Source organism: Notechis scutatus, chromosome 6 (genome assembly GCF_049901735.1).
Source record: "Notechis scutatus isolate UNSWTSFEM ecotype Mainland chromosome 6, rNotScu1.2, whole genome shotgun sequence".
Taxonomy (NCBI): Eukaryota; Metazoa; Chordata; class Lepidosauria; order Squamata; family Elapidae; genus Notechis; species Notechis scutatus.
In genome coordinates this window covers 46,598,083-46,619,544 of record NC_142014.1, presented here as the reverse complement: position 1 = coordinate 46,619,544, position 21,462 = coordinate 46,598,083, and the positions used below count along the sequence as shown (strand labels likewise).

The following is a 21,462-nucleotide window of genomic DNA, read 5'->3' as shown; positions in this document are numbered from 1 at the left end:
TAATTGAGGAAACCATTGAGGCTCATAGCCACTAAAATTGGATACAACTTTAGTTTATATCTTCATTTTTTTTTAATCAAAATTGTTGCCAGAGCTTTGGAACAATGAAAAGAATGAATTCTAACATGTGCCTTTACCTAAAATCACTGAGAGCTTCATCAATACCACTGTCAACCATATTGTTTATAGGTGCTAAATCTACATCCTAAATCACATCTTCAGGCAATGAGGTCAGTAACTACTAGGTTACAGAATTATTCTTCCCATGCATATATATCTACATATTTTCAGCTTGCGTACTGACATTTTACATTTACTTTCTGTGTAGCCTGGGCCTTAATCTTTTAAAAATATCAAGAATGTCTTTCTCTGGATATTTGCATAATTAAATTTCTATGACTAGCACTATATGTTGTGCTAAATTCCATGAAGTATAATTGAGCCCATATGCATAAGAACAGACTGGAAATATCTTGTCAAGATTGCAGTGTTTGTTTAAAACACCAGGGTTAGCTTTGCTACTGAATGAACAACGTCCCTTTGTAAAAGGACAATATAGGAAGAGAAGGCTTGCAATTACCCATCACCAACTTCTTTCTGGAAACAAAAGGGAAATCCAATGCTTAGTTTGCAGAACACATATTTTTTTTCATTGCCAGGGCAGTTCCCAGTCAGAGGAGCAAAAACAGGAGCAGAGCAGAGCAAAGTTCATTTGATCCTCAATGCAAAAGGGAGAAGCAGTTCTTTACCCTTATGGGGTCAGCCTTTTTTTGTTCTCTGAACATCTTCAAGCCATTTTCTGATTAAATAAAACAGTCTGACCTAAATGTGTCAATTGGTATTTTGCTTGCAAGAGGCCTAGTGCCAGCAGAATACAAAGGGTTATTAATCAGCAAAGAATTCCAGTTGCCAACTGGCCAGAGAAAAAAACAAAACTTGTTCTTACACATTCACTGTAGACCAGAGCAGTGGTCGCCAACCTGTGGGCCGGGGACCACTGGTGGTCCACGATAAAATTTTGGTGGTCTGCAGAGAAATGTCACCCCCAAAGCAGCCCCCCCAAAGCAATTAATCCAGGCTGCGCGGGAACACAAGGCTTGCATCGCTTGCATTGCAAACAACATGAGGTAGTGAGGAGAGGGGAGAAAGGGCAGAGGGGGGGAAACTTGCCCCCTCACCTCATGCGCCTGGCCTGGCCACTGGGCTGCTTCTTTCCGCTTCTTTCTTCTTCTGCTTTGGGCTGCACGCAAGGAAAGCAGCAAAAGTCTTTCTTTCTCTCTCCCAAACTCCACCAGAAATGAGTCTTTGGGCCCCTGCAAGGCATCCTGCTCCAAAAGGCTGCACCGGCATGACAAGTCTCACTAAGACTCATTTCTGGCAGAGTTTGGGGGAGAGAAAGAAAGACTTCTGCTGCTTCTGCTGCTTTCCTTGCATGAAACCAAAAGTCTCTCTCTCTCTCTCTCTCTCCCCCTGAGAACGGAGCTGGAAACAGTATCCTGCGATTCCAAATAAAGAATGATCAATTGTTAGGAAAACGGGGTGGGGAATTTTCCTGCAGACTTTAAAACTTTAACCTTAGACTGTTTACTATTGACCTTACCCCTTTCCTAAGAGGTCTGTAGGGGGGGCATGCATAAGCGCACCAATGAGCCTATCGTCCCTGTCCTATTGTTTCTTTTATTTTTCTGGTACCCATTTGTACCCATTTCATGTATGTACCCATTTCATGTATTCATAACTATGTATATACTTATACCTATTATCTCGTAAGCGATTGACAAATCAAAATAAATAAAAATAAATTAAAAATAAATTTTCCCAGGGTCTCTGGTTCGTGGGATTTAAAATTATGACTGTTGTGGTCCCTGAGGTCCAAAAGGTTGGCGACCCTGGACCAGAGGTCTCCAAACTTGGCAATTTTAAGACTTGTGGACTTCAACTCCCAACTCTCTGGCTGGAGAATTCTGGGAGTTGAAGTCCACAAGTCTTAAAGTTGTCAAGTTTGGGGACCCCTGCTGTAGACAAATCTTGCTATGAAGATACATTTGTAGGTCCTGACATGGAATGATTAGTTTTGGCTTCTCTATGACAGAGCCCACATTACAACTGTCCCTGGACTTGACCCTGATCTTAGAGAGTGTTAAAAACATACATACTCTTTCAGTCTGTTTAAACTTTTTTTAAGCATTATATATCTCGACTTAATGTCTTACTTCTTTTTACATGCTATCTAGGGATGTTAAAGAGAGAGAACATATACATGTTTAAATAAATAAAAGATATTTCTCTCTGGTGATAGTTATTTCTTCTGGACAAGTTAGGCTATATCAGCTTGCAAATGGAATATCATCTATTGGTTCTTTTGTCCTTGATGACTACTTTATACCAAGAATTCTGCAAAGTTAAATCCCATCACATCTGGAGGTTTCCAATTTGAGAAATATTGCTCTATTTTTAAAGGCTCCCACTTCAAAACACGTTACCATTACAGAGTATCATACATCCAACTAAGCCACTAACAACAGCTTTTGTCATGCTCATGAAAATCCATGGGCTGGGCTGTTTTTATGAAGAGCAGAAAGATGCTGAGCTCATACAAAGTGTGCAGCAGTTCTTCCAAATAATTTTCAAGTATGCAACCCCAATAAGAAACTTTAGCAGATTTCTTATCATCCAAAATGTTCATTTTTATAATGACCAAATCTCCTCAAAGAAAACTGCACATCTCCAGACAATGCAGAATCTCTGGACAATCCTATCTGAACTCTTGCAGAGCTGTTGCTGGTCTGTAAACAAATGAATTAGACAGGCAGTAATTCAGCAATTTCTAGATATATTTATTTTGTCATTTAAGAGACAGGTATATGGCAATGAATGCATCATACGGAAAGTCCCTTTCTAAAATCAAATATTGAAAGTAGCAATATTAATTTTCTAAATCTGTATATTTAAAGCAGCTTAATACTCCCTCTCTGAAAGACATAAAATCTGCTTAATAAGCAGATGAGAAGTCATATTTTATGAATACATATATGTAATACATGGTTAAAGAAAAGTCAATCAGACATCCTTTGGCATATGCAGCTGGGTTTTGATCTAATATTTCCTTATATTTGTTTTGCGTTCACATTTCACATATGCTTAAACTATATACATACATACATACATACATACATACATACATACATATATAATTTGTTTTCTGAGGTTCTCGCGGGTATTTGTATGTGGATCTTTGGTTATTCGGGTTTTCTCCCGCGTAAGATTGGAAGTATCTAGGCAACGTTTCATTCTTAAGTTTTCACGGGTACTTCATGTATGGCATTCAGCTTTGTTCGGGTATTTTCCCGTCATTATAGTTGTGCTTTTAAGTTGTAGCGCAGAATCTCATCTGCCATCATCAGGCTTCTGTATTGACGAGCAGACAAACACAATACAGAAGCCTGATGATGGCAGATGAGATTCTGCAAAGTACAACTTTAAACACAACTATAATGACGTGGAAATACCGAACAAAGCTGAATGCCATACATGTGCCAAAACTTGAGAAAACATATATATATGTTATATATGTTATATATGTTATATATGTTATATATGTTATATATTTATATATGTATATATGGATGTGTGTATGTATGTATGTATGTATGTATGTATGTATGTATATATATATATATATATATATATATATATATATATATATATATATATATATATATATATATATATATATTTTTCTGAGGTTCTCGGGGTATTTGTATGTGGATCTTTGGTTATGGGTTTTCTCCGGCGTATTGGCCAGAGTATTCAGAGCAAGCACAGAGCCGAAGACAGAGCATGAAGATGATGAATTCTTCTTCTCTGTGCTTCTCAGATGATTCACTCTGAGAATCTTACGCGGAGAAACCCGAATAACCAAAGATCCATATATATATATATATACCGTGTTTCTCCAACAATACGGCCTCCACCAATAGGAAGCCCCACCATGTTTTATTGGCATAAAATCAAATTAAGCCCCTCCCCCAAATTAAGCCCCATATTAAACATGCGAAATGGGGGAGAGCGGGGGGCTTGCCGTTAGTAAGTACTTTTGTTGCATGCCCGGATATGGTGCTGCCTGCGTTGGTGGGGCACTTCATATCGGGAGACCTTCCACCGTTGCTTCTCCCTTCTCCCTTGCCCTTTCTCCCTTGCTGCCGCGGCGTTTGGCGCAGCCACGTGCGGCCAGTCAGAGGCTCCTTCCTGCAACCGGAGCCCTGAGGAGACATTCATTAGGCGCTCCGTCTTCCCTTTGCTTTGAGGTAAGCGATTATTTTACGAAGCCTCCTGCCCGGAGGGCAGCCCAGCCACGTGGGAGGCTAATTTCCCGGGGCCTCTTCCGTTCCTCCCAGACCTCCCTACGCTCAGCGCCTCTGACGCGCCACTCCCTTCAGCCAGCGAGCTCTTCCACCTCAAAGAAAGGCCAGGCGGGCGGCTGCAGGAGCAGCAGCAGCAGGTCTGAGCCGCCGCAGCGGAAACAGCCACCACCCAGCCCGACGCGGGAGAATGCAGCGAGGTTAGCGCCCGCCAGCCCGGGCGAGATTTGAGAACGAGGGCAGGAGGAGGCACGCACACACCCGTGGCTCACTTTCCCAGCTTTGCCCAGCCCTTACGGCTCTGGCGCGGCCCTGGCAGGATGAGCAGAGGGTCCGGCGAAGGGCTGGGCAAAGCTGGGAAAGTGAGCCGCGGGTGTGTGCGTGCCTCCTCCTGCCCCTCGTTCCCAAATCTCACCTGGGCTGGCGGGCGCTAACCTTGCTCATTCTCCCCGCGTCGGGCTACGGGTGGTGGCTGTTTCTGCTGCAAGCGGCTCAGACCCGCTGCTGCTGCTCTGCAGCTGCCCGCCTGGCCTTTCTTTGAGGTGGAAGAGCTCGCTGGGCTGAAGGGAGCGGCGCGTCCAGAGGCGCGCGCAGCGTAGGGAGGTCGGGAGGAACGGAAGAGGCCCGGGAAATTAGCCTCCCCACGTGGGTTGGGCTGCCCTCTCGGGCAGGGAGGCTTCGTAAAATAATTCGCTTTACCTTCAAAGCAAAGGTAAGACGGAGCGCCTGAAGCCAAGTGTCTCCTCAGGGCTCCGGTTGCAGGAGGAGCCCTGATGGCCGCACGTGGCTGCACCAAACGCCGCGGCAGCAAGGAGAAGGGAAAGCAACGGTGGCCCGAACCTGAAGGTCTCCCGAATATCCAAGCTGTCGCCGCCCGCCCACCCACCCGAGGACGCAAGGGGGAGAATTAAGTCACCCCCGAAAAGACGCCCTAGCCGCTTTTTCGGGGTCAAAAAAATAAGGCCCGGCCTTATTATGTGAGAAACACGGTATATATATATATATAATTATTTGGATTAATTTTGATTCTTGTTTTTACTGTCTTTAAAACCCTTCTCATAATTGTGATTAATTTATTCCTGTTTCACTGACCTGGTATCTTTCACACACAGAACACAAATCTTACTTTTGGCCATGCTACCTGAGCGCTATGGTTGAACATATTTGGAGTTGCCAAGCTGGGGAAGTAATTTTATTCTGTTTGGCTGGGGAACAGGATATTGCCAAAACACTGCCACAACAACATGGTTGTAATAGTGCTTCCCTTTTGAACATTCTCCCCAAAGAAATTCCTGTAGTGCCTGTGGTATTAATTTTACAAATACATATTTGCTGCTGCTGCTGACTTTTTATACCATTTTCTAATGCTTTTACTCATAAAAACTATAGTTAAATGTTATTGGTAAGCACAAGTATAGGGAATATCTCATCTACTAACCAGGAATTGCAAAGGCTTATATATTATCTGCCAGCTTATTTCCTAGGTCACCTGTTTTCTCCAGGTAAGAAAAACCACATATCTACAGGTGGGATAGGAAGACTTAATTCTGCCCTTCCCAAAATCCTGGAATTCACCTCCCTTGCTAAACTGAACTTCCTCCCATTGGCTCTGATTGTTCAGCATTTAACACTTCTAACAGGAGGTAATCTATCTATCTATCTATCTATCTATCTATCTATCTATCTAATCATCCCCGATGATATATTTCTCTAAATTCTGCCTAAATAAGCCTTGAAATTGTTTTACAATAACTATGAAGCATGTATTGTGATAGGAAATTTTTAAAATTACAGCTAGGAATTCAAAGACGTCCGTCTTACCTGTGCGGTGAAGAAAGCAGGGGTCAAGGATCCTGAGGGAAGCGCAGGGCTATTGAGGGCAATAGAGCCAAGGTCAGTACTTGAAAGAACCATTGGAGGTGCAGAGATCTCTAAGCCTTTGGGTTTCTTAGCCTTTGGAGGAAGAGAAGGAGATTTTACTTTGGATCCTGAAGAAAGATTCAATGGCTCAAGAGAATCTGAATCCTGGTAAGTAGACTCCAGATAGATGCTTCTGTGTTCTGAGGGAAGGGGTGAGTTAGGTGACAGAGATGGTGATCGAGAGGAAGTTGATGAAGCTGAGGATATGCTAGTTGTGTTGGGCAACATTAAGGATGATATTTTTGCAGAGACAGAGGATGTTAAAAATGTAGAAGTATTTGCTGCTTCAGATGTAGATGGCAATGACACAACAGGCCTCATGACTTGTTTCTCTGTTTTGTTTGTCACAAATCTAATAACAGTCCGGACTTCTTCCAGAGGTGTGACTTCTTCCAATTTCTCCTCCAGCTTTTCTGTTTTAATTTGCTTGAGAGTTTCTGGCTGATTTTGTAAGGAATTGATGGTGAAAGATGAGTACAGCCCTGAATGAATGTATTCGTTGCGGCTTGTGCCTTTCAAGACTGGGAGACCATGCTTATGCTGTTCTCTGCTCTCCAGAGGTATCTTGCAGTCGCTGTCCTGCAGCAAAAGGCTTTCCCTGCTGATGTCCACAGCATGAGGATCCATCTTTAAGATTTCCGGGAAAGAAACAAATTTGTACACAAACTTCTGACCAATCACCTTCTTGATAATGTTCTGTACAAAATATTAAAGCAGGTATGAAAAAATATGTAAGTGACTTGACAAAATAGTTCAAAGTAGTACAAGTGACTGACTAAAGAAAAGGCTCCAAGCTCAATCCTGGCACCTCTGGATAAAAATATTGGAAGAATGACATTGTCACAGACTTCAAAAAGCTTAATTCAATCACCAGCACTGGGCTTTAGGGCCAAAATGGTTTAATGCAAGATAGGAGAAATTTTGTTAACAACAGCTCTTTGCAGAAAATTCAGGATTCTGTATTTTCTTGTCATTCTCTCTTTCTTTTCTACCCTTCCAAACATAATTTTTAATATACTTAAAATACTGTTCTTTCTTTTTAAGCCTCATGCAACATTGTATTTTCTTACTATCCAGGACTATTGTACTTTTTTATTGTAGTCATTTTATAGTCCATCCTTATCAATTTGCCTAACAGTAATATATTGGATGGGCACCATTTTAATTACTCCTAAAATGCTCTTAAAAGAAACAAAAGACATTACAGGATTACAATACCATGTACTACAGATAGTCCTCAACTTATGACTGCAATTGAGCCCTAAATTTCTGTTGATAAGCAAAACAGTTCTGTTTCATTTTATCACCTTTCTTGCCATAGTTGCTAAGTGAATCTCTGCAGTTATTAAGTCAATCTGGCTTCCCCATTGACTTTGCTTGTCCGAATGTTGCAAAAGGTGATCAGATGACCTGGGGACATTGCAACAATCATTCTTATGGCCAGTTGCCAAGTATCTGTACTTTGGTCATGTGACCATGGGGATGCTGCAATGGTCATAAGTGTAAAACACTGTCATAGGTCACTATTTTCAGTGCTGCTGTAACTCTAAGCAGTCATTAAATGACCTGTTGCAAGTTGAGGACTACCTATATAATTCTAATTTTTGTTTTAGAGCAGGAGTGTCAAACTCATGTCACGGCATTGTCACACACGACATATCGGGACATTTTCCACCTTTGCTAAACCAGATGTGGGCGTGGCCAGCGTGTGACACATCCAGCCTGCGGGTTGGGAGTTTGACAGCCATGTTTCAGAATCTCTTACAACTATACCCATATCATAAAAGGGCTGTGAAACCCTTTGAAAGAAGTGCTTCAGAAAGCATAGAAGGGCATACAAAGTACCCCTTTTCAAATTCTTAAGCAGCTGCCACTTTTTCATGTTCGCACAGCTGCTTCCCAAGTGCTCCTGGCTGTCTCTGCATTCAGGCATTAGGCACAGCCAAGTGGCCTTGCTTGCAGATTGTGCAGAGCCAGCTGGGAATTGCTTCCAAAGCAGCTGTGTAAGTTTTCTTATTAACATCGTGTTACTATAGTGCTATCCCAACATTAAAATTAATCATTTGTTTTACAATTTAAAAAAATTAAAATCATGTAAATTACATTAGAACAGGGTTTTTTTGTTGTTCTTCTGCAAAAAAAATAATGTTAAAGTTTTCAGGATAAACACTGAAATATGCAGCAAAGAATTAGAAAAATATACTGTATTTCTGCAAGTACATTGAAAGGAAAGCATCCAAACCTTTGGGTCAAAGAAACCCAAAATAGTGTATTAATATATTTTTTTAAATACCTTGTCATAATAGTATCTCAGAGCCCTGCTCAGTTTATCATAATTCATGTTAGTTTTGTTTTTTCTGAGTCCCCACAGCTTAGCCACTTCTTCTGCCTTAAGTAACTTAAATTCACCATCATTGGACGTCCAACAAATCAGGTGTTCATGCTTCTGATCAAGAAGCAACTGCAACAGGAATTGCCACAGTGTGATTGCACTCTCCATGCCTACAATAAACCAAAATAAAAAGAGGAGAATAAAGAGAATGTGAATATTGCGTCACTCGGAAATGAGCAAGCCACTTGAACGTTAGCCTACAATTTGAAGGATCTGTTTTTGAGAAGTCCTTCATCTTGTTGTTTGGATTGACACTGGAAAGAAAATTACAACAGAAAAGGAAAATCATAGTAAGCTATTAAAAAAAACACTAGCATGCTTTCCCACTAATTCCACTGTAAAATGCATTCAGTATTGTAATGTAATTCAATTTTCTCAGTTTAAAAAAAGAAAATGAGGAAAAAAAGATAAAACCATGTCAGTTCTCATCCACTATTAGTATTATCACATGACAACTATCATTAGCCAGATGATTTTCACTAAAAGGGGATAATTCTAGAAAGTGTAAACTCAGTTACACTTAAACTCACATTAGTTTCAAATACAACACACAAGTAGGATTCTACATGTAAGTATGTATATACAAGTAATCCTCGACTTACAACTTACAACTATAATTGCAACTTATTCATCATATGTTGTTACGGTTGTAAATCAAGGCACCCATGTGATCAGAAGTAATTTTCTGATCTTTTTTGCAGTGGATGTAGGTAAACCACTGTCATGGTTGTTAAACAAATAAAGCAGTCATTAAGTGAATCCAAAAAACATCACAAATTGCAGTCACGTGTCTGTAGAATGCCACAACTAGTCATAAAGCTGACCTGCCTGAAATGGCCAGGGGTGGTTTGCTTGCTAATAATCCCAATAACTACTTCAAACATTCCATTCATCTATGGTTTATTTAACCAAGGTCAAATATTATGCAAGTGGCACTAGAAAACTATGTTTTACAATTTGGGGAACATGAGTTCACATAAAATAGTACACAATATACAACATACTTAAAGTTGCTTATTATCACATATGAACTAGAGCCATTGTTTTAAGCTTTAGTTTATAAATGAAAGTGTTACAGGGGACTCTATTCTTCTTGGCAACCACCATAAATCCAGGTGCTTTCAGACAGATAACAATATCACATTGTTTCAGAGTATGCCATCGTCCTATCTCTTAATGTCTTCCTATAGAAAAATGAAGTTAAAATTCGTAAAGTATGGGCAGACTGCAAATGGAATTATCCATCTTGTTATAGTTTGTTTATGATGCATTGTGTGATTGAGCAACAACACTTCCACTAAAACTTAAATATGTCCAACAGCTTCCCTGTGGAGACTGACCTGGACCCCTAATACTTTTTAGCAAACTGAAACCATTTTTATTTCAGTGAACATTGTCCTCCTTTGACTTTTTAGCTGTTGTAATTAGTTGCAGTATCTGACTTTATATTTTACTATTTGTAGTAGTTCCCTTGAGAACCCCTCAAGTATACTTCAGTATGTAAAAAAATTAAAAGTTATTTAAGAAAATGTGTTCGTGCAAAAGTAAAAACCCTGAAACGTGTTTTCATTTAGTCCTGAATAATTTCCAATTTAAATAAACTACACTTTCATCAGTAACACATTAAAATTCATTATGTATAAAAAATAATAATCCAAAGGAGGCATATTAACCCTTGCAATTTTTAAAATTATTTATTTTGTTTGGAGATGGTACTTAAAAGTATGGAAAATAAAACTGACCAAAAAAATGAATGCAACAGCAAAATCTTAATTAATCCCTAGTTAATAATTACTTTATTCATATATAGTTAGATAGATAAAGTAATATATAAATGTCTTTTTGCACAGAAATATTTAATAGATTTTTAAAATCTATTCAATATCATCTTTAATATGTAATCATCTTAAAATTACAAATGTCATATAATTATGTGTATTTAACTTTATATTTTGGTTCTTTATTTTTGCTGCTTTCTTATTAGTGGTTTTTTTAAAACTATAAATTTTTGAAAACGATCCTTATCATGTTTTTGAATATGTCAGAGTCAGGTTTGGTTAGTGTTTGGATCTAAAGTACACTTGCTGAATATATGGACCTACTAGGAAATCTCAGAATTATAGACTCACCTTTAAAGTTAAAAAATACTCTTGGCAAACTGGTTTTCACTTGGTGCCAAGGTGACTGCACAGACTTGTCCCTGATGTCACCCAGAATCCAACTCATTGTGTGAGTTTTTAAACAAACCAATAAAGGGGAATATTTGTAGCTCAGGGTTGAAATGGTGCTCTCTGAACATGCTTGTTTTCTTGCAGATGTTTCATTACCCTAACTAAAAACTAGCTGCTGGTTCTTACTAGCACTGATGCTGTTACCTGGTTAGGGTAAAGAAACGCAAACAAGCAAGCTGAGGGCACCAAGGACCCTTCTTTTAAACAAAGTTCATTGAACATGTCTGCCACTAGATGGCACACAATTTCCGTCTCTATATACTATCCATTCTTTTGTACTTCTTAGGCAGTAAAAATGTCACATTTTTTCCTGCAAGATCTTAGATAAACTACACAAAGAACCACTTCACATGATTTACAAATGTATCAGGCCTTAGTGCAGCACAGATAGATTTTTAAGTTGCTTGTGTATATATATTACATGTATGTATATATGTGTGCCTGTCTGTATGTGTCTGTGTGCAAAACACATATCCATATTTATGGCAAACAACCAAGCAATCAAAAATGTTTTATTAACTCTCCAAGGCAATTTACTGAGGAAAATACTGAACGTACCAGAATATCAATTCCCACTTTCAGCATTTTTATAGGCAAGTTCTTCAAAAAAACATATTTCTGATTTTTTTCACTGCCCCAAAAACCTAAATTCTCCTACAGGGAGCAAGAAATATCAATTGGAGATCAGAGGCAGGAATTTGTTCCATTTATTGCCATCCATAAAATGCAAAACAATAGAGGTTAAGTAGGGATTTTAAAGGTGTTCTAATTTCTCATAATTCAAGGTAAATTCTACAGAGATTGGGGGTAACCCCACTTCTGTGCTAAGATAAAAATAGCAGGAATGCCCTGAGGGAAGCCCAAAATCTTCTTTTATCTAAACTGCAGTGTAGCACAAGCTATTCTGGACCCATTATGTGAAGCCTAGCTTTCTGGAGAAGTCTATATTGCTGGGAAAGAAAACACAAAAAGATGACGACTAGCAGCAGGTGAATGGCCTCAACTATAACAGCATTCCGTGCCCTTAGGCATAGAGTCATGGCCACATGACCATGGGAATGTCTTCGGACAATGCTGGCTCCCTCAGCTAAGAAACAGAGATAAACACTGGCCCCCAGAGTCAAACACGACTGGAAAGGGGAAACCTTTACCTTTATAATACCTGTGAGTGCACCGTGGGAGGAGTTGAAAAAAAACAATTTAACAGATTTTCCTAGAGGAACAGATTTTCCTAGAGAAAAATCTATCCATCTGGACACTAAGAATTGACATCATCTGGATGGCATATAACAGTACATTCAATACAGTACAATAGAACATTCAGTACAAGCTATAGGCTTGTGCATTCACATGTTCATTTCCATTTTTAAACTAAAAAGTAATAGCAAAAGGTTTTGGGTTTTGCAGTCTTAATACTATACTTTTCTTCATTTAGACCGGGGTTTCTCAAAACTGTGGGTCATTACTCTTGGAGGGTCATCAATAACTTGAGGGGAAGTTATATTTTAAAAAATAATAAACTGCTCAGGCTTGCATTGGCAGACTTGAATACTAGTAAAATTCACTCCAGGCATTGCTGTTCACATTACTGTTTTTGAGAACCAAATTATATATCAATTAAAATCTAAGTATTAAAAGTATGATATACAAATTAAAATGCAACTATTAAAAGTAAACTGCATATTTCTGGCCAAACCTAATGTAACTCCAATGAAATCATTAATGTTCTGAATAGGAGTTCAACCCAGGAAAATTATAATAAAATAATTTGTAATTCTTGCTATTTTGCACTCTGCAAAACCTAAGTTATTTATCAAATTGAGAGATCATATTAACACACACAAAGCCCAAAAAACTTCTTTCAATCAAATTCCTTTTACCTTGAATTGATTCATTAGTATTTACCTATCAAGTTGCAGGTCATTAAACACAATGTAATAATCTCCATTTTGCATGAACCCAGTTCTAAAAGCCTGATAAAGTTAGGTCCTATCATTAGAAAGCATTAGCAAACAGTTTGTCCCTCCAGACATTTCCCTATTTTCTCGGGTGGTTTAAAGATTATAGCTTCATAAAATGTGAGGATGTGAAAATCAATTAGTCCAAATCTTCACCTGATGAAGACTCCACTTTAGCATTCCTGACATATGGTCAAAAATCTTGGCTTAAGTAGTTCCAGCAAAGTTTGCTACTTCTCTAAACAAGCTAGATAGTTCCATTATTAAACGGTTTTTAGGAATTCCTTCCAATGCCCAGTTGAAATCTTCCCCCTGTAATCTCTGTTCCTTTTCTTCTCTTCTGATTATACTCTGATCAAGTCTAGTATAATATTCTACATAATGTATCTTTTTGAGACACTATGAGACAGCTCTTACATCTCTCCTCAGTCTTCTCTTTGTGTCCAGGCCAAGCATACCCAAGGCCCTAAACGATTCCTCCTAAAATTTTCTTTCCTGACCCATTATCATCCAGTCATGCTCCAACTTTGTAAATGTCTTTTGTAAGATGGACACAAAATGCCTGAGATCAATGAATATTGATCCTGACATTGTTCTTCTGTTGATGCAACTGCCTAGAGTTGCTGGGAGTCAGATGGTACATGAATAAAATAAACAAACAAACAAATACTGCATTTATAATGTTTGTAGCTGAATGACACTCATGTTCAGCTCAACTGAAGTACCAAATTCTTTTAAATGTACAAATGTCCAGTATGGTCTCTCCTATTTTCATGCTTCTAACCTACCTAAATTAAGGACATTTTCTTTGTTCTTCTTGAAGTTCATCTTGCTGGTTTGTGCCAATTGTTTGGATTTCCTCAGATCTTCCTAAATCTTAATATTGTCTTCTAAGGTATTTGCTATCCCTGTTATATGTATGCATTTGCAGATTATACTTTTAACCCTTTATCCATGTGATTTATTAAAAGTATTGAAGTTCAGATCCTAAAATTATGCTCCTCTGAACTTCAGGGCTTACAATTATGCCCATATGCCATGCTGTCAGCCTTCAAGATTTTCTCCCTTTGCTTTGCATCTTTCGGCTGTCATAAGTAACGGGGGGAGGAGGGGGGAATGGTTATGGGAAGTGAGCTGGAGGTGTTACAAACCAGAACTGTATAAACTGGGTGGGGGGGGTACATTCTTGCTTAGGTTTCTATCCTATGTTATGCACAGCTGCAACCCTTTATCAAATTATGTCAAGGTCAACGGACAGAAGCCTCATCACCACCTGGAGATGCCCACATGATGATATACACAACTTTTAATTGGATGAGCCAATTGAACTGTTGGGGGTGGGAACGTTGCCATTACTTTGTATATGTGATTTACGCACCCATTTTCTCAGATTCAGAATTCTTTTGTTGCTACCACTTGATTTCCAGTAAAAGATATCTTTTCTCTGATTAAAGGAGTCTAAGTATTTCTTTCTTGGATTTTGAATGGAGCACCAGCTGACACATGCTATCCCATCTTGACACTGAGCCATTGATTTATACTTGTTGATTATACATGTTCTACTGATAATAGTAATATGGTCTGGTTCATATTTCGCAGTGGGCCTTAATTAAGCAATGCATTTTTTCTCCAATTATTCACAAGCTGAGTGCTTAATAACTTCTTTTAAGGTTTTGCCAGGTATCAGCATCCATCTGATCACTCTGTAGCCACCTGAGTTCTCTTTTATTCATTGTTTAGTTATCTGCAAATTCTATTTCTTTAATTAATTAATTATTCGTTGGTATTTAATGCTGGGCAACTTATATAGGTTGAAAAACAATATTAGCAAGTCAAAAAAGACACAACATGCCAGGGACTCATAACAATTCATAATAAACCATTCAAACTCAATCATGGGCTCTCATAATGTCCTAGACCAGTGTCTTTGATAGGAAGAACATTTGCCTGTCTCCGATTGGTTAGCACTCTGCTCATCTTCTATGACTGCTCATAGGTCACTGGAGGGGCCCCAAGAATACATCCATAAGCTTCTTTATGGCTCATACAGGTAAATGATCTGGTCCTCCAGTTTTAAATTCATTTGTGATAGCTGAATATTTCCTATGTTTTTATTTATCTTGAGTTGCCACTCTACCTTTGCATCAGATATTTTATTTAGGTCTTTTTGAACAAGTTCCCTTTTGGGGAGAAGATCAAAGCAAATAGATGAGGAGTTCTGCTCTCATTTCATCACTTTTTCTTCCATTCAATGGAAACAAATGATACAAGCAAAAACATGCAATTTTTATTCTTTCTAAAGTCTTCCTGGCACTAATGTTAAATTTTCATTTATCACCAAAAATAAATGATGTCCAGCAAAACTTTTTTTTCTGAGCTGAGTGACGTAGGGCATTGTTAGCTTCCCATTCTCATTAACACTCACAGCTTCCTCTATTTCTGTAGGCTGCAGGCAGGAAATGAGAAACAAGACCAGAGGAAACCTGGCCATCTACATCTGTCCTTGTTTGCAATCTCAGCTCCAGTTTTATTCTATTAAAATCATCGTAACCCTTGACATGCCAATTCCTATCATATACTTAATCATACACTGTTACTCTGCACTTTTCTCTGTAATCCTGTATACCTTGATCATAAAGTAGCCATAATTAATGATGATGAAATGAGTTCCCCAAACTTGGTATCTAAGAAATTCCTGACCCAAAGATGAGATTATATGCAAGGGTTTGCCTACATTATCTAAGCTATATTTCAATTTAAACAAAGTCTGTGAACAGGCTATATTGGCAGCATTCATACATAAAGCTAAAGTTATAAATTTAAACCATGAATCATAGCAGTTTATATCACAAATATATAGTTTTATGTTAATTGCTAGGTTGACCCAATATGTTACGTTAAAAAAGAAACCAAATAAAAATGCACATTGTGGTTTAGCCCAATGTCTCAGTCACAATTGCCCAGGTCTTCTATACTTGGTAATGTAGCATTACAAGTTCTCCTTCTTAAATTGGTGTTGTAGATTATTATTTATATTCAATCATTTGGTAAGAATGAAGGACCTTCAATCTACTTATTTCAGGAATGAACACATAGGGACAGCAGAAAATGAAAACTTACCAGATGAAACAAAGTAGATGCTTCAACAGAAACAATTTTCCATAAGGAAGATAAACAAAGGAACAAGCCCAGTGGATGAGAATCACTACCAGAAACAAGTGTCATAGAAGATATGCTGCATAACTTTGAGGCCCTCACAGAATAAATAACCTCTGATTCTTCAGAAGAAGAAAACTCAAAACTGTGGAACAGGAGACAGGACATTAGATCCCTGAAGAACAAACAGGATACAGCAGTGCCCTGAAAGTAGACAAAGAGAAGAGTCATAGTGGTTGATGACATCCTAGAACAAGGAACTAAAACAAATACAGTACTGCAAAAATGCACCTTTGAAGAGTAGTCAGAAACTGCAATAGGTACAAATTGCAGTGGGTAACTGGCTAGCTGGCTTTCAAGAGCCACCTTAGACATCTAGGCTATGGGCTCAGTTTACTAAGAGGTTTTGAAGTACAATTTAATGTGTTGGTTTTTACAATAAAGTATTATGCAGCTTGGCTTCTGTGTACCTTCTGAACAGCCTTGTTTGAAGATATTCAAGCTCTCTGGATTGTATTTCCTGAAGAAAATCTGCTTGAATGTCTGCCATTATTAAAAAGTCAGAGGCATAGCCCAATAGGTAATGTTTTTACAATGTGGACCTTATGAGTAGTCTACCCCTTGAGCCAAGCTAGCATAGACCTTCATGACTTTTCAGAGGTTACTAAAATAGAGGCTTTCCAAATAGTATTAATTATTTTTAATTTACATCCTGTATTACTGTTTATTGATGTAAACCAATGGGAATCCATGCAGATTTACGAAATTCATAAATGAAACAAATCTATGCTAATCAGATACCTGGCTTGTGAAATTTCCTACCTGCCTGGAACAACAATCAGAGATGTAATGAAATACTTCAAGATTTATAAAGTCCATGGTCAATTATCCATTCTAGATAATATAAATCAGAAAAATAATGCTGCCAAGGGCACCTAAAACTGTATCACATGAACTCTAAATATCCAGAAAGAAGCTCAAATGCATTTTCATTCACAGAATAGAATTGGAAAGGGAAAGAATAATTAAACTAAATGAAACTGTTTGAGAGAAATTTGGGACTATAGTAAGATGTGGATAATATATTACTAGCATAGGATGTTTGAATGTAATGAAGTCTGGTAAAAAATATATCTGAAAAAAATGCATAAAGTTGAATTGTGAAATGAATCCTGTATGGGTAGGATATCACATTCTTGAAATAAACTTCCCTGTGAACTACAGAAAGTATTTTGAGTATTGCTGTAATAGAGCCACCAAAAATTAGAAACATAACTGAATCATAAAATGCATGACTTTTGTGGTTGATTGATATACTAATGTTCAGAGTATAGAAGATCTAAAATGTTGGAAAATTGTGTTTTACATCAACCCTAACCGAATGTTACAGAGATATCTGCCAATATCTCAAATGATTGCCATTGAGAATTTTATAGAGGCCATGGTGGCACAGTGGTTAGAATGCAATATTGCAAGCTAATTCTGCCCACAGCCAGTAGTTCGATCCTAACCATCTTAAGGTTCACTCAGCCTTCCATCCTTCTGAAGTCAGTAAAATAAGGACCCAGATTGTTAGAGGTAATATGCTGAGTCTGTAAACTGCTCAGAGAGTGCTATAAAACACTGTGAAGCAATATATAAGTCTACATGCTAATGCTATTGCTATACAGAAAGGAGGAAACTTTTTCCAGGATTATTCTGATATATGATAATATGGAAACCATAAGGAGTGAGCTGGACATATCTTTATTGTGACCTGTAAAAAAACTGTATACAAATAGGACAATGGACAGATGCAAAGATACATTCCACATCCATAGGAATCTCATAAGTTTTTAACAAAATGAATTCTAACTCATCAATAGACTTATAGATCAATAGACCCAAAACTGCTTGACTATCTTATATTAACATTTCAGGTAATGCTTTTTAAATAATATTTTAAATTTATTTATTCATAGGTTTTGTCTATAACCCAGTCCCTTAGGAACTAAAAATAACAGACAAATAGAAATTAAAAATAGAATTAAATAGAAATAGAATTAAAATAAATAAAATTAAGCCTAAATATTAATAAAATGATACATTTTGAAAGAATGGAAAGCCTTGGATAAACAAATATTAAAAAGATGGCTTGCTTTTTGTTTTTTAAAGAATAAAAATTTAACAATTTTTAAAAAGGTGGCTTGCTTCAATTCTAATGGCAGTTTATTCCACAACATGGTCCCTGCATGAAGATAGCAGTATATGTGTTAGTTTACACAAAAGTAGTTGTTGGGTTCTATAATATGTAAGGCTTTATATTCCATGTGAACAATAAAATATAAAGGTTTGGAAGGCAATTGCCAACCCAATGAAGTTGTTTCAGTAAGGAGGTTTTGTGGCAACATCAAGAAGCACTAGACATTATTATGCTACCACATTCTGGGCAAACAGCAATTTCTAGACCATCTTCAAATGACCAGTAAGTTACATTCTAATAAACTTAATATCAGGTAGTTGATTTGTAAACTACTAAAGGTAGTTTACTAAAGGTGTTACAAGGCTGTCCCATATGAGTGCTAGAAGGAGTCAAAACTAATCCTTAAAGATCAGAATGGGTTCTAACTTGACATTACAAACATCCTTCAAGACTTGGCCAGTCTCTCAGTACGTTGAGCCTCTTGTCAGTTGTTTTTTGTTATGTTGTATGTTTTCTAGTTGTGCATGAGTCTATTGGTTTTATGGTTCTTTCTTAGAGGGCAGCTTCTACATTTAATAAAACAGAAGTGCACTCACATCCCGAAGTGCCCCACAGCATTTCTCCTGAATTCTGAAGTTCAGCCCCTAGACTCAGTAACCGCTCCATCTTGTCAGAACTGAGTTTTGTCTGTTTAGCCACATCTAGTACTTTATATAGCCCAGAAATATTCAACTATATAATATATAGTTATATAATGAAATCCCTTCTCTGTAGTTTTCTCATTTCTCCATTTTTCACAACTGCACCTCTTAAAATATTATATTGATGCAGTTTCCCCCATAGTTGTTTTAAAGTTTTTTTAAATAAAATCCTGCTAAACATTAGAAATATTTTTCTCTGAAATTGAGACAAAATTTAGTGATATTTTCAAATCTTCAACATTATCATCATACTTGCTCCCCACTAAGCCTCTAATATGTTGACATTGTAAAAATCTAAATCAGGACTTCCGCCTATTATATTTCAGAGTTGTCTTTCTGGAAAAGCCAGATAATAGCTAAAAGGTAGAAAGTCCTGCAGCACTATGCAGATTGTTGATATTTAACACCAGACAAGTTATCAAGAATGTATAAAGTTATTTCAAATGAACATAGGAAATGCAAATGTATTGGAGGAGGATTCACATTCTAATACAGAAGATTCTTAAAGTGAATATAAAGATAAAACCAGAAACTTTTTTTTTTGGGGGGGTTAATGGAAAAAGACTTGGAATTTTGGGGGGACTTTGATGTTATATATTTTTCAAAAATGGAAGGACACTTCGATTCCCACAATGTACGAATGGCTGCAAAAGTTAATGGAGTTAGCAGAGATGGCTAAATTGACTGCTTTGATAAAAGAAAAAAACACAAGTACTTTTGTTTCTACTTGAAAACCATTACTGGACTTTGTGCTCAAGATGGAAAAATAATAATACTTTGATTTTGGATTTTACCGATTAGATAGATTTGTTGTTATAGAAATGGCTAGTTTATACTATTTCGTAAAAATAAAAAGTTGAGGTCTGATGTTACTGTCTTATTCTACTGCACCAAAGGGAGTCAGAAGTCAATGCCTTATCTTTCTTTTTTCCCTCTTTTTTACACTTTCTCCTTCCTTTTTCCATCCCCTATTTTTCCTATTATATGCTTTTGTATTTTATATTACAAACTAATAAAAAGAATAATTAAAAAGTAAGATAAAAATCTAAATCAGGACTTCTGCCTATTATATTTCAGAGTTTTGTTTCTGGAAAAGCCAAATAATAGCTAAAAGGTAGAAAGTCCTACAGTGCTACACATTAGAAATATTTTTATGAATTGTAGTTATCTTGCATTTTCCAAGATGGTTTCTGTAAATAGTAAAAAAACACATTGGTTGGGTAGAGTAGTAAACTTTTAAGGTGCTCAAGACAGAAGCAAAAAATATCATTGGAATGAGCACAGTAGGATTCATCTACCTATCTCCATGTCTATCTATATGTATATCTATCATCTATCTATCATCTGTCGATCTACCTATCTACATCTATTTATTTATCTACCTATCTATCTCTATCTTTCATTTTTAAGGGATAAAACATAATATTTATTCATTTTCTTAATTTTTCCAGCTTTTATGCCTCTTTGCTTTTTTAAAAAGATTTTCTCCTAGTGGTAAACTTCTCATTATTTATGACAGCTATTTTTATTCCACATTTCAGGATACCAGTTCAGCCAAATTTACTTACAAGTCATATCAACAATTATAACTCAAGACACAACAAAACAAAATATCTGGGTGAGAAGAAAGAGGAAAGAGGCCAACTTTTTCCATTCTCCTTTTCCATTCCTAATGCCACTGCATGGTTTGCCTAATGAGATGTCCAGAAAAACATTTTTTTTAAAAAACCCTGAAATTTCACGAGAACACCAAACTCTAAAAAGATTTCTTTTGTTTTTAGTATGCATTTTTATTTAATTTGGACATTCGGGCAAACTTTTACTATAATATTTCAATATAATATAGCCTATAGCATATTTGATCCAGGAGAAGGGCCTGATATTTGCTAACAGCATTAATGTTTATCCCAATTTCTGTAGTTTTTTTTTCTATTTTAAAAACATTACTTTTCACTTTAATATTTAATATATTCTTTGTGAGATGAGCAGGCATATAAATGTGATAGATAGATAGATAGATAGATAGATAGATAGATAGATAGATAGATAGATAGATAGACAGATAGATATGGACAGACAGACAAGACAGACAGACCCAAGATATCCAAATGATCCATTAAAGTGCATAGAATCTTTCATTTATGTGGGAGTAAATTCCCCTGTGAGGAAATTACTTTAGAGTAAGATTATATAGACAGCCAGTTTGGTGTGGTGGTTAAGGCACCAAACTAAAATAAAGAGACAGTTAGTTCTAGTCCTGCTTTCAGCACAAAGCTCAGCTGGGTGACCTTGGGCCAATCACTGTCTCTCAGTCCTAGGAAGGGGGTAATGGCAAGCCACTTCCAACAACATTGCCAAGAATAAGGCACAGACTTGTTCAGGCAGTCACCAGGAGTCAGCAGTGATTCAAAGACAAAGACACACACACACACACACACACACACATAGAGAGAGAGATTATATAGGGTTGTCTATTTCATCATAAAAATTTCAGTTTGACAAAATTCCTGAGTTAACAAGAAAGAATATAGAAACACACACAAATAATAATCAGGTATACA

General features: G+C 37.2%; 1 protein-coding gene across 4 annotated transcripts in view; it reads right to left on the bottom strand.

Moving 5' to 3' along the window:
• The window catches only part of ELK3 (ETS transcription factor ELK3), a 46,043-nt gene that overhangs the window by 12,221 nt on the left and 12,360 nt on the right, over positions 1-21,462 (bottom strand). For 3 of the 4 annotated variants that reach the window (XM_026694052.2, XM_087968130.1, XM_026694063.2), the window contains exons 2-4: positions 15,983-16,222; positions 8,575-8,783; positions 6,183-6,977 (exon numbers count right to left, since the gene is read on the bottom strand). In XM_026694052.2, coding sequence (XP_026549837.1) covers positions 6,183-6,977; positions 8,575-8,781 — 1,002 coding nt within the window. In that variant the 5' untranslated portion in view covers positions 8,782-8,783; positions 15,983-16,222. The remainder of the gene's footprint in view (positions 1-6,182; positions 6,978-8,574; positions 8,784-15,982; positions 16,223-21,462) is intronic. The other variant, XM_026694069.2, reaches the window with a different exon arrangement.